The 13,753-nt window shown below is 51.6% G+C and overlaps 3 protein-coding genes across 3 annotated transcripts; 2 read left to right on the forward strand and 1 right to left on the reverse strand.

Annotated features, from left to right (window-relative positions):
• Positions 1-1,707: 1,707 nt before the first annotated feature.
• On the forward strand, positions 1,708-2,384 carry T069G_08243 (uncharacterized protein; the record flags this gene model as incomplete). Its single annotated transcript, XM_056175453.1, has 2 exons — positions 1,708-1,730; positions 1,814-2,384. 2 exons carry the CDS (start codon positions 1,708-1,710, stop codon positions 2,382-2,384), a joined length of 594 nt encoding a protein of 197 aa, XP_056026402.1.
• Positions 2,385-7,371: 4,987 nt separating this feature from the next.
• On the forward strand, positions 7,372-10,347 carry T069G_08244 (SRI (Set2 rpb1 interacting) domain-containing protein; the record flags this gene model as incomplete). The annotated part of the gene is made up of 4 exons (XM_056175454.1): positions 7,372-7,765; positions 7,872-9,110; positions 9,195-9,490; positions 9,586-10,347. 4 exons carry the CDS (start codon positions 7,372-7,374, stop codon positions 10,345-10,347), a joined length of 2,691 nt encoding a protein of 896 aa, XP_056026403.1.
• Positions 10,348-11,599: 1,252 nt separating this feature from the next.
• Positions 11,600-12,577, reverse strand: T069G_08245 (uncharacterized protein; the record flags this gene model as incomplete). The annotated part of the gene is made up of 1 exon (XM_056175455.1): positions 11,600-12,577. The coding sequence occupies one exon, from the start codon at positions 12,575-12,577 to the stop codon at positions 11,600-11,602; it is 978 nt and encodes a 325-aa protein (XP_056026404.1).
• Between the last annotated feature and the right edge of the window lie 1,176 nt (positions 12,578-13,753).

Genomic DNA, 13,753 nt, shown 5'->3' on the forward strand with positions numbered 1-13,753 from the left:
GGAATAACGGATCCAGATCCAGACCAGACCAGAGAGCAGAGAGAGCCTGCGAGGCAGTTTGTCCAAGATCCGAGAGGCGAGGCGTTTGCAAGCGTAGCGTCCAACAGGCCGCGCTGCGCCGCACGTCTAAAGTAGGTACGCTGCGTTTGAAATGGAAGTGGACTATAGCCAACCTGGACGTGATCCTGTACCCGTCCGTCCTCGTAGGCGCGGTCAAAACGGTGTTGAGTCAGTCAGTACAGCAGCAACACGTCCGTTGGTTGGCACCTCAGCAGTGCTGTATGTAGGTGCTACTAAGTATGGAGATAAGCAGTCTGGTGCAGCCAAGCAGGCAAGCAGCAAGCAAGCAAGCAGCAGCTTCTCCACGGCCCGGATGATCGATGCTCGCCCTGGATCTGGGTTTGGTTTCCAGGTTGAGTGAGTTGCTCTGGTGCAAAGCCCAAAAAATACTACCCGCCCAGGGCCCCCCTGGCCTGTCTAGTGGTAAAAAAATCGATAGAGGCGATTTGAGTGCTCGTGCTTGTGCTTGTGCTTGTGCTTGTACCGTCTGTACAGTAAAGCAAAGAGGCACAAGTACAGTGACCACGAGCAAGAGCGCAAAAGGAGCCAACTCGCACACAAAAGCAGAGGCCGGCACGAAGTACGTGTACCGAGGGCCGTACCTCGTACTCCCGCCCGGCCAGAGCCACCATCTGGGAGGTACTTTGCACATCAAATGATATGGCCTCTCGTAGCTATTCTATTTTAGCACCCGGCAAGGTCGAGTATGACGGCACCCTGCAGTGGCGATTTGACACAACGATCCAGAGGCCGCCGCACTAATGTAGGGAGGGCCGTCGACAGGCTGGCGGAGGGCGTCTGGGTGGCGTGTCTAGGTCTAGCCAGTTGCAGCCGTTGGCCAGTAAAGGTAAAGGCAAATCCCAGGTCAGGTCTGTCAGGTCTGCCGGGGAGCTGCAGCACATCGTGAGATGGAGCCGCGTCTGCATCCGGACCGTCTCAATCTGTGAGTGCTCGCGACGGAGCAGCCTGGCCTGGAGGGGCCCCTGTGGGCGAGCGAGCCGGGGTCTTGTGGAGGACGGATTGACGCTATACGGACGGCGGAGCTCTTCAATTTCACGACCAGCCAGACTCCACGGAACTGAACTGAACTGAGCTCAACAGAGCTGCAGTTGCATTTGCATTTGCACTTGCACTTGCACTTGCACTTGCGTCTGCCGCATCCACTGACGCATCCACCACAGCCGGCCAATACTTGCACAGCTGAGCTGAGCTGTGATGCGATGCGATGCGATGCGGGAAAAAAACAACATAAACAAAAATAAACATCCCCCAGGCCAATACCTGTCCTAGCCTGGTCTGCTCATGCTTGTGCTTGTACTTTGTGCTTGTACTCGCGCTCTTGTGCTTGTATCTTCAAGGGTTCCTTTTCCGCAAGTGAGTGAGCATGGGCCATTTGCATGCCTTGACGGGCGCCTGTTTAGCCGGCGGGCGGGCCTTGCGGTGGCACGGGTACCAGACGAGACGGGCAGGGCCTCCAAAGCGGGATAGGCCCTTGTCTGCGTTGCGGTTGCGGACAAGTACCTTGAGCAGTTGCACTTGGAGGTGGTGTACTTGTTGTGTACTCGCACCTGGACAAGGCAAGGTCCAGGATGGACCCAGGACTGGGTACTCGTACAGTATTGCCTCGCCTCAATCTCGAATCCAGCCATGGATCTCCATCGGCGCGGCTGGTGAGCTCTCGGCGTCTTCGCTCAGCCATCCCATTCGATCCTTCACGGATCTCTCTCCAGGACTGAAAGACCCTCCCCAACAGCACCAGCACCAGCACCAGCACCAGCACCAGCACCAACGCCAACAACTACCAGCAACAGCCGCAACCCGCTTCGCATCGCAACGCAACGCAACGCTCCCGCATCTCCATATCTCCATCTCTCTCTCTTCCTCTCTCTCCCATCCCGCCCATCGTCATCCAGCGTATGATAAGTCACTGCCTGGCCAGCATGACCAAGGTTTCATTCGTCCACCTGCGTGCGGTTGGGCGGGTCCTCTCGCACATACGCAGTCGTCCACGGCCGCCTATGTTTGGCCCGTCATACCAGGGCATGGCAACTTCGGTGAATGTCGTGGCTTTGGATCTGTCCTGTCTCCATCCTGTGCAGTCTGAGGGCCCATGGACTCTCGACTTGTCGCTCCTAGACCACCCTCATCCCATCGATCCCCCCCCTCCAAATCCTCCCTCCCTGGTGTTGCTTGTGCTTGTTCTCTTCCCTCCTCCTCCCTCCTCCGCTAGACGTCGGCGCAACCCTCAGATCCCCCGACGAATTAATCTAAACAGCGCGCGAACCACCTTGGTCAGTACCGCCAACTACCGAAGAGGCCCTTGAGTCTTGCTGTCGATGGATCCCAGCAAGGCCCCGGGTGCTGGGCATGGCCACGGCGCCATCCGATTTGCTGCGCGCTACCACGCCTAGGCGATGCGACACACAGCCGACGCTCCAGACGCCGTCAAGCACCTTTGTCGAATGGGTGTGCCCATACCTGACGTGCAGCTGCATCGTGGCGGACCTTGTTGCGCTGAATCGGCCAATCCCACGCCAGCCATCGGCCGCCTGACTGTCTTGCTTTGCTTCCCGTCCCTCAGCACCAAAAGCGGCAAGCCTGGTTTTCGTCTTTGCTGTCTCTGTCTCTCTCATTGTTGCGTCTTGGCTCTCGTGTCCTTCGTCCTGGTTCCCTGCCCCGGGTGGCTGCTGCTGCTGGCGGCTCTCATCATCTCTCGCCCGCCTGTCTGTCTGTCTTGTCTGTCTGACCCAACATGATCCTGACCAAAGGTGGGGGTGGCCTCTCATGTGGCCGCATCGCACCAGATATGCATCACGGTGGCCATTCGCTCCGTCGCGGCGGGCGACAATCCTGTGCTTGCACCATAGTACATGATGCAAAGTAAGGCTCCGGAAAAGAGATTTGATAAAAACATGTCGTTTGATTGCCCGCGTGATGCGGCATGGCGTCGAGCTGACTGCAATTCGCCCATTGGCCGCGAATGCTCCGTACCAAAGCCAGAGCACATTGGATGGCCACAAGACCACTGGATGGCAGCGCACCAATCACGCCGCGCTCTGCGCTCTTGTCAGATGTCTCTGCCGCAGCGCAATCCACAAGTTCGTCACCAGTCACTGGCGAGACTCAACGCATGGCTGCACAGAAGGTCATGCTTGGACGATGGCGGGCCCGTCCCGTTAGCCGCGCGATCCAGGCGGGCGAGGCATCGCGACCACATCTCGACGATTGCTTCATTTTTTTTCTCTGCCGTACGCTCGACGACAACAAGACTACCTGGGCCCAACTATCGGTGTCCGCCTCTCTTATATAGGCTCGCTATTTGCAAGACGAACCGGTTCTTTTTGGAGGCCAATACCTCATGCATAATGAGCTGGCACCCACCAGACCCACTCATGTACAACACATCATAAAAAATTCTCTGCGCAGAGGCCGAACATGATGCTGGCCTTCGATGACTGCTTCTATTTTCCGGCTCGGACTCCCCTGGAATGATAGTATTTCGTGGCCGCCTTCCAATCGCATTTTCGAATTCAACATGGTCATACCACTTGCAATGCCTGTCTTTCTGTTACGTCGCCACGTGGCTGCGGCATCAACCGCTTGCATGGTTAAATCTGGGGTTGACAGTCTTTATGCAATTCGCTGGGTTTCAAAGTACTCTCTACCCAACGCAAACAGTCGTTGTCTATCGGCAACTCTGGCCTCTTCTCCCTTGCGTGCACGCCAACTATGACTTTCCGCATATTTCTAAACCTTTGTTCTAGAAGTCGGCCACTCCGGTGCTTCCCAGCTTTGGGGTAAGCACTGTTCAAATGGCGGTCAAGATGGGATTCTGCGATTGTTCTCCATACGTGACCGACGGCTTCTTTAGCTTTGACGCACGAGATGTCATTGTTTCCCGCCCGGCCGGTACAAAAATTCCCAAAGTTGGGAAAGCATGTCTTTTAGCTGCAAAGCCAACAGGATCTAATGTAAGTGAACCAAATCAATTCCAACTGATGCACTAAGAGACACTTGATAGTTGTGAACACAAGGCTGAGGCTACGGCCAACCAACCAATGCTGCCGCACGCATCGCTTGGGAAGCAGTGCTTCTGACGACATCCCAACCTTGCCAACTCATCCGACACCCCCTTGCGAAGGCGCTAAACAGCTTCCATGTTTGGCGCCGAATGTCTGAGCCTGAGATGCTATCATTGGCCCATGCACTCTATGTCACAGCGTGGCTCGTACATTTTGCAGCTGAGCAACCCTTTCTAGAACTTCCCCTGCAGCCCTGCTCAATTCGCCAAAAAGAGCCTATACGGAGTGCAGTTGAATGGGCATCTACGTCTCTCGATTAGCCAACGATGTGCTGCATATACACTCCGTGTAATATCCGTGAAATTAAGTGGCTGCCATCACAAGCCCCCCAGCAATGCAACTCTCTCATCCTTCCAATTAGATGTCTCCCACATTTTCAATTCAATTGCAGTTTGTAACGGAGCTCTTGGTCGCGTGTTGAGTCTATACAGTGAATGCATTAATACCACAATGGATTTAATATCTTCATTCGAGAAATACTAGATGAACTACAATCTATACGCAGTCCAAAGTCATATCAATTGAACTTCAAGACGTCATCGGCCATGTGTGGTCGATCACGTGATGTATTCATGCAGGTACCTGCTCATCTGTAAACATCCCGAGTGATACCTAGACGAGGGTCTTCAAAAGAGATGCAAGTTGCAGAATTGGATAGCACAAGTGCTTAATAGCAAGAAAAAGGTTTCGCAGAGAAAACGTAAAGATATTTGGCATGAATCTATAGATTGATAGGTACATCAGGAGATCTACGAACCTTACTAAATATAGGCGGATGTTGTGCATGTAGATGGATCAACTGGATGCAGATGGATCTACAGCATACAGGTAGATCTACTTGATAAACAGGTATACCTGCTTCAACACTTTGAGAAATGATAAATGTCACCTCATAGTAGATGTTAGATGACATTTATATATATATTAAAAATAAAGTTAATTGATAGCCTCCCACTTGGTTATCATTGGCTCTCCCGCCTAACATCAGCCGTCCTCATTCCTTTTCCATTCAATTTATCACCTCCCCCTCTTGTCTGTGCGTTTTACCAATATTTCAAATTTAGCAAAGTCATCCGAAAATATGTCTCTAATGTAGAGAAAGGCCTCGATACTCCGGACAACGGCCGCTCCTGAGAAGGCTTGTACAGATACAGTTGACGCAGAGGTAGCTGGAGATATCGGCCATTATGCAAATACCCAAACCACCCAAATGGGCTAATTTTATACCTACATCTATAATAAAAGAATTAAAACTCCAATTCTACACCAAGTCTGTACATGTCTGAATGTTCGAACGAAGCAATTAACTGCGTCTTACTATGCTCGTGTATACCTGGAAGATATAAGCGTAGAAATCCTCTCAGGAGACGATGAGCAACACTACCCCAACGATATGGGTAAAGACGTGTGAGATATGCCAAGAGAATGGATGAGTCCGAGCAGGTCATCCATCCTGTCTGTCGATATAGCTACGCATGATGGCGAATAGTTTGATGCATTTTGCCAACAAGTCGCTCCGGTCATATATCGCATGACAACTCTTTGCGCGTCACTCTAGTACAGCCCCTCGTTACCGGACGCCAATTTGCCTATCATGGATGCGATGGAAGTTTTAAGCTACCTAGGTAGGTATAATTACGTGGTCTTTTAAGAAGAAAGAAGCCATTCTCCTTTACAGATTAATATTTGGTCTGGTGCAAGTGGCCGGACCTCACTCTCTTGTAGTTTGATCGACTAACGAGGAGACTGCCAAGTTTGATCAGTGCAAGAGCTTTTGGGTCCGTCACTTTTTCTCAATGACGAGCTGCTCATTTCCAACATCAATGTTATGAATATTTGAGCGAATCTTCATCTAGTCCTATCTGAAGGTGCCTTGACCAACTTTCAATGCAAAGATTGATCGACACATCCAGAAACGACTGCAGGAAACGGCTTGATCAGCCATTTCATAATGCAGTACATATCAAGGTCAAGGAATATATGCTACGACCATCCAAGCAGGTTAATAGATTAAATCCACAACTGGCAGCCGATCGCAAGCCCATGTATAATAGAGGCTGGGACTACATCCCGCTCTCGGGCCTCCTTGGCTGATATAGGTCCCCGTATGGACATTTGTGCATCCGATTGATAGCGATAGCAATGGAAGATGGGGGAGCCTTTCATCTCCGCCTGTCAGTGAAGTGACATATCTCTGCATTATCAGCGTGAGGCGCATCATCGGATCTTGTCAAATATATCTTGATCGACATCTTGGGGTTGCCAGAAAGGTACAGGAAGGTGTCTGCGGATTAACCAACGGACCGGACAACCAATCATGGGAAAGGTTCGCTATTTGATCACCAGCGCAAGTTGAACGTACTACCTATTTAGGAAGTGGCTTGTTTCGCGAATGTGGTTCTCGGAGATATTTGAGAACCTTAACACCATTATATCCAGTCCTCTGCCATTGACAAGGTACATAAAGTAGATGATTTGGGCTGCCCCATCATTTTAGAATGGTGGGCATCTTGATATTGTTTGAGTAATTTGATATGTGCATTGGAAAAGTTCTTGCAATTCTTCCTGCGCTCTTGTCCTCAACCTGGGGTATTGAGCATTCAACACTTTTTTTTTGTTTTCTATAATTACTAATACTAGTGTTCGTGAATGCCATGTAAATTTGAGAGAAAAGAATAAATAAATAGATGTTATTTCTCTTTTCATATGATACAAAACATAGTATATAAAAGTTTTATCGAGTTTCAATATTAATTAATTAAAATTACCTAGAATCAACCCTCTCCAGGGTAGGCAGATGCGTCCCCGTTTAAAAAGCGTTAGTGCTGCAGCGCCTTCCTGGCCTTAGTCCCTGCCAGCGGCTGGGGAGAACGGCGTCCTTGGCTGCAAGTCCAGGTCCAAACCCGACCTCGAAAAGCTTCTTTTGTGTCTTCATTCCAACTCCCTCAGCCCTCGACCTCTGAGGCGAATCCTGATGCAGCCCGTCCCTTGATGCATTCGCTTGCCCGCCGTCCTCGCGTTTCTACCCAATCCCGCCCACTTCGCTTTCTACACGTGGTTCCCTGCCCTGCGCGTACCCAAGGGGACCGAGGAAAAAAAAAAAGGCTGCTACCGCGACGCCCTTCTCTTCAGCCTCCCGCCCTTGAACTGAGCTCTTTTCCCTGTGCTGTCCAAGAGCAACGTCGCCTGCCTTGCCTCGCCGCACCCGCGCTTCAGACCAGGACGTCAAATGGAGGATGACGAGAACACGACGACCAGAATGGAGAAAGTGAAGCTCGAGGATGCCGCCGACAGCGGCGCGCACTTGGAAAGCGCAGCGAGAGCCTCTACCTCAACCCCGAAGCCGCGGAGTAGCGAAGCCCCGTCCCCTGCCTCGCTGGATGGCACAAAGTCGCAGAGCGATAGCGTTGGAACTCCCAACTCGACGGCCAAGCCCGCGCGGTCGTCGCGCAAGTCGTCACAGAAGCCCACCGCTCGCGAGGTCCCCTTGTATACCCACCTCCCAGACGTTACCGACGAATCTTGCCAGACCTTTCAGGTCATCCCCGACTGTCTCTATGGATCCAAGCATCTGGGCTCGACCGACAATGACGCCCTCGACTGTGACTGCAGAGAAGAATGGCGTACGTCTAGAACTGCCGGCCCCCTTTCTTACCCATATCACCCTTGGATTTTCTTCATTATTACCAGCATTCTTTCCACTTGGCTATTTTTACTGACGGAAAGCAGGAGATGGCGAGAATTTTGCCTGTGGCGAAGATTCAGACTGCATCAATCGCGCGACCAAGATGGAATGTAGCGCTAATGCGGGAAACTGTGGTGGCGGTTGTCAAAACAGGCGGTTTCAACGTAAACAGTACGCCGACGTGACAGTCATCAAGACTGAAAAGAAGGGCTTTGGCCTTCGCTCCAATTCAGCTCTAGAACCCAACGATTTCATTTATGAGTACATCGGAGAGGTTATCAATGAGCCGACTTTCCGGCGACGGATGCTCCAATATGACGAAGAGGGCATCAAGCACTTCTATTTCATGTCGCTCAACAAAAACGAGTTTGTGGACGCGACCAAAAAGGGAAACCTAGGTCGGTTCTGCAACCATTCATGCAGCCCCAATTGTTTTGTGGACAAGTGGGTGGTTGGTGATAAGCTTCGCATGGGCATTTTTGCTTTGCGCAAGATTCGAGCAGGCGAGGAGCTCGTCTTCAACTACAATGTTGACCGCTACGGCGCGGAACCTCAGCCATGCTACTGCGGAGAAGCGAACTGTGTCGGCTTCATTGGAGGGAAGACACAGACTGAGCGCGCTACCAAGCTGCCCACCGCTACTGTCGAGGCGCTGGGTATCGATGGCGCTGACAGTTGGGATACCCATGTCCCCAAGAAGCCCCGCAAGAAGCGTCCTGACGAGGATGATGAGGAGTATGTCAACAGCATACAGCCCAGAAGCTTGGATGAGGACGATGCTCGCAAGGTCATGGCCACGTTGATGCAATGCAAGGAGAAGTGGATTGCAGTCAAGTTGCTTGAGCGAATCCAACGCTGTGACGAGGAACGCGTCGTTCATTGCGTGATGCGCATGCACGCATACCAAATCCTGAAAACCACCCTCAACACATTTATCGACGATCGCAACGTGGTCATGCAAGTCTTGTCAATCTTGGACAAGTTTCCCCGGTTGACGAGAAACAAGATCCAAGACTCCAAAATCGAGGCGACAATCCAAAACCTGGCCGAATCCGAACATGAAGACGTGGCCTCTCAGTCCAAGAAGCTCCTCGACGAGTGGAGTAAGCTCGAAGTCGCCTACCGAATACGAAGGCGAAAAGTTGACCCCAACGCGCCGACACAAAATATCATTGATGAACGAAGGGGGCAGGCCCGTGAAGAGGAGGCGGCAGCGGCAGCGTCCCAGCCAACTCCCAAGACTGCGTCCCCACGTCCTATCGATGCCCCCAAGGGACCGCGAAGCAATGTGCCACAAAGGAACAACTCATACTACAACAACAATGGCCATCGTCAGCGCAGACCGTTTCACAGCTCCTTGCCTGCAGGATGGTTTACCGCCAAGGATGCGGGCGGTAACACGTATTTTTACAACAAGCAGGGAAAATCAACTTGGGAGCGGCCCACACAGCCAGCCGCGGAACAGACGCCAAAGGCTCCGTCCAAGGCTATACAAGAGCAGCTACTCATTCAAAGCATCATTGACAAGGTGACAAAGGAGGGCACACCTAAGCAGCCAGCTTCGCAGACTCCGGCGCCAGCTGAGGCGTCTCCAAAGGAGCCCAAGAAGGACAAGTGGCGGTCTCTACCGGTAGAGAAGCAGATGAAAGTCTACGAACACACGGTATGTTGTAACATCAAAACCCGTGCCCAGCACACACCATTTCCTCGCCCCCCCCCTCCTCCATCTAGGCTGAGACTGACATGGCAACTGCGTAGGTGTACCCCCCCGTGAAGCACGTATTGGACAAATTTCGACACAAGCTTCCCAAGGAAGAGCTAAAGAGGCTTGGAAAAGACGTCGCGAAGAAGCTTGTGGCATCTGATTACAAGAACAATCGCGTCAACGACCCTGCCGCGCCGCTTACCGAAAAGCAAGAGCGCAACATCAAGAAATACGTGAAAGACTTTTTGGACCGTGCAGTTGCCAAGTTTGAGGCACATCACAAAAGGAAGGCATCAGAGACTTCGAAGAAGGGCCCGGACACGGAGCAGGGTGCCAACGGGAAACCAACCCCCGACGCGGACAAGGCTGGCGAGAGCCCAATCGACTCTCCCCCAGAGCCAGAAGCTGCCGCGGATGACATTGTTCTTAGTGATGTGGAAGATGACTCGCCCGATGCCCCTGATCGTAAACGAAAGCGTGATATTGACGCCGTGGAAGCCTCTGCAGAATCGCCCCTTGATGGTCCTGACATGAAGAGGCTAAAGGAGGATGGTGCAGACGGTGCCACTCCTCCACCCCCGCCTCCTCCTCCTCCAGAGAACCCTGGTGTAAATCGCACGGAGGCGGAACTGGCTTTGCTTAAACAAGAAGAGGAGCTGATGCGAGAGAATGAGGAGGCGCAGAGGCTCGACGACGAAGAGCAGGCAAGGAAGAAAGAGGCCGCCTCGCGGTCGAACCCAGATGGTCCGGCCGGACAGCAAACGTCCATGGACGAACATGGTAATGCCCGACAACAGGAGCTGTTGGGCCATTAAAAGTTACCAAGCTAAGATGACAATCATCATAATCAGGCTATCCTGGATTGCACATATTACAGTTAATGCACAAACCTCTGATTGCATGGGAGTTTAAAGGGTCACGATAGAATCTGCATTGTACCATACGGTTACTTTTCTTCTTCTTCTTTTACCCCTTCTTTTTCAAAACGGGGGGTATTTGTATATCATATCCCCCTCGGGTTTTATTTTCACCTATAATGGGAGCGGAGGAGATGAAATGTGCTTTATTTCCTCTCTCTTCGTCCTTTTTATTTGGCTTTCTATTACTTTTTATATCTACTCGTTCATGACTTTAGGAAGCAGCAAAAAAAGGAATCTCTTTTTAGTCCCACGTTTTCTTTTTTCGGGACAGTGTAATTGGGGTTTGGTTTGGCATACCGGGAAATTGGAGGTGGAGGAGGCTTAGGAGGGGGGGATTTTACTACGAAATGGAATGGATGTTTTTTTACAGACAATGAGGCGTCGTCGCCAACGAAGTTCACCACGGTGTCTGCGTAATCGGAGAGGTGGAAAGGAGAGCAGAGGATAGGACAGGACAGGACAGGAGCAAGAAGGACGAATTTACGTCGCTTTTGAAAAAGAGCCTCCACCTTTTTTTGGAGGCTTGGGAGCGACTCGCTATATTTGATATACCTCGTTCTACCTATCTCTGTTTCCATCGAGATGATATCTGTGCTTTTGTGGCGTTTTAGGCTTGTGATTTGCGGCAGGGTATAGGGGACGTTTTCCATTTGTTGGTGGATTCAAAATGTGTTTTGCATATGGCGTGCCTTGGCGCGGGAAATGGGACGGAAGGGGGGTTTTTTACAGGGGAAAAAAATAATGCTGCTAACGGGCTCACTTTGGCTTCTTTTTTTTCTTTTTGCATCCCGACGTTGATTTGACGTGATCAACGGGGACATGGAGTCTTGGATATACTTTTATTTATTTCTAATTGGTACCGGAATGGAATGACACGGGAAGATTTCTTATGGCTGTGCCAGGATAACGTAATATTGAATTAACTTGAACTTTAGAGGATACAAATAAAGGTAGAGAGACCATGTCCCAAAACGAAACGCCACCACGCCGCCCTTGTCCAAATGAAGATGCCGTGATGATCTTTATAAAACGCTGACCTTGGGGTTGTCAATTATATGTACAGATGTGTTGCTCCTTGCCTTATATACCAAAGGGAAGTGTTTATATGCCGGGATGAGGTTCGTGGTAGATGAATCGCATGATTAAATCACTCGTCGTCTTCGTCGCTCGAAGAGTCGTCGCCAGATCGCTTCCGCTTCTTGCCCACCTGGCTCTGTATCTCTTCCTTCCTCATAAAAACATAGCTCCTCGCGGGCCTGTCCTCGCCCTTCCAACCAGAGCTCTCCTCCCCCTTCTTATTCCTCACGACGCCAAAAGTGCGAGCGTGGTGATAGCCCGGGTACGAGTCGGCCTGAAAGCGGAAGCTGCGCTCGAGCTGGAGGCCGGCGTGGCGGCCGAGGTCGCGGATGTTCCAGAGGGTGTAGGGCTCGCTCTCGAAGAGGGTGACGACGATGGAGCCGCCGCGGGCGAGCGGGGCGGCGGGCGAGGCGAGGGCGCGCTGGAAGAAGGAGACGAGGAGCTCCTGGTTGTAGCGGACCTGGCGGTTGACGTCTGTGGACTTGCCGCCGACGTGGGGGAAGTTGAAGATGATTCGGTCGTGGGGGACGCGGGCGACGGAGGGAGGGAGCTTGGTGGCGTCGACGTTGTAGACCAGCTTGTTGTTGACGATCTTGCGCTTCTTGGAATTGACAGCGTCGGAATTGTCGTCGTCCTCGTCGTATTCATCGTCATCATCGCCGTCCGGTTGACCGTCTGGGTCGGCATCGGCCCCGGCGCCGTGACTGGGGGGATCCGGGCGGCGGTTGACGACGGCAATGTTGGTATCCACGGCGGGGTACTTTGCTAGCAGCTCGGCATGGTCCTTTTCCAGCACCGTCGCCGTGACGTTTGTGCAGCCGTGGTGCTCGATGATGGACGCGGCGAAGCTCAGGTCGCCCTCTCCCACCAGCAGGATGCGGTCGCCGGGGCTGAAGGGGATCACCGGCTCGTCGTGCTGCTGCTGACGGTGCTTCTTGGCTGGCTTGGGTTGGAGGGGCTTCTTCGATTGGCTCTTGTCCTTTTGCTGCGGACGCCCGGAAGGTCGCTGTGCAGCCTGTTGGCGCGCCAGCTTCCGCCTTTTTGCCATTGGACGGTTATTGGAAGCAGCGCAGCTTCAAATGGTTGCAATTCGTGGGGGAGAATGCGATGTCGATTGATGCAAAGAAGCGGCATGGAAGGAAAAAAAAAAAGCTGAGGTAGCTGAGGCGGAACCACTTTTAGGGCGTGTGCTCCCAAAGAGAGCCAAAAAAAAAAGGGACCAGTGACTCTTGGTACAAAGCACAAGGGGAAGATCTCACGTGCAACTACGGGCGGGATGGCGGCAGCGGATTGAGAGATTGGTCCAATCAGCGATAAGGCTTTCGGGAGCGACGCCCAAATTAGGTGCCCGTCCAGAGCCGCGCTAAAATCGTGCTGTAAAGCCCGCTGTTTAACACGATTGCGGAGCACTGCGCTACAGCGCTTCTGCAGATGACGGTAGATCGTGTGCAGCGGTGGTTTTTGACATCTGAGTTGTGAGGCGGGTCGATGCGAGATGCGAAAGGACATGAGAAAATGGGTAAAGGAAAATAAGTAACAAGTCAATTTATTGTAAAAGAAGGAGAATATCTGTTAATTATTGCTGATTGTTCTAGTGGTTGGCTATGAAAGTGGAAAAAAAAAGCAAAACGTTGAAGATCCATCAAGAGGTATTGAGGCATCAATTGCGTCCATTAATTGCGGGCAGTTGCTTGTAGGGGAGTAACACCACTGTGGATGGCACCGACTAGCAGTGGCAGCAGCCCTGAGGGTCGTCATAGAAGAGGTCTGGTAGGCGGGCTAGTACGTACCTCTTTTTTTATCGCGCCGTCACAATCCTAAAGAGGCAATTCGCTGGGTGGGGACAGGCAAGGAGAGGTCAGAAAAAGCAAGACCGCAAAATAAATAAGGGCATACATTTGGCAATAAGTAGTAGTAGCGCTTTTATAAGGGAACGCCTATTTAACCAGCGCCAGAATTTAACTATATAACCATAGTAGCAGTTACGATTAAAACATAGATATAACAGCAGTCACTATAAAAATATAAATATAATAGAAGTTACTAAAGAAATATAGATATAATAGCAGATAGCTATGCTTAAAGAACAGGCGTATAATTGAACGCGTGGGTGCTCGTAATCTTCTCCGTCTCGGTTTTTCTGTCCTCCGCTTGACAGGGGGGACCTGTTTGTCGCTACTGTGCTCGTGGCCACAAGAATCACTGCAAAACAACGTCAATGAGA

Source organism: Trichoderma breve, chromosome 5, assembly GCF_028502605.1.
Source record: "Trichoderma breve strain T069 chromosome 5, whole genome shotgun sequence".
Lineage (NCBI taxonomy): Eukaryota > Fungi > Ascomycota > Sordariomycetes > Hypocreales > Hypocreaceae > Trichoderma > Trichoderma breve.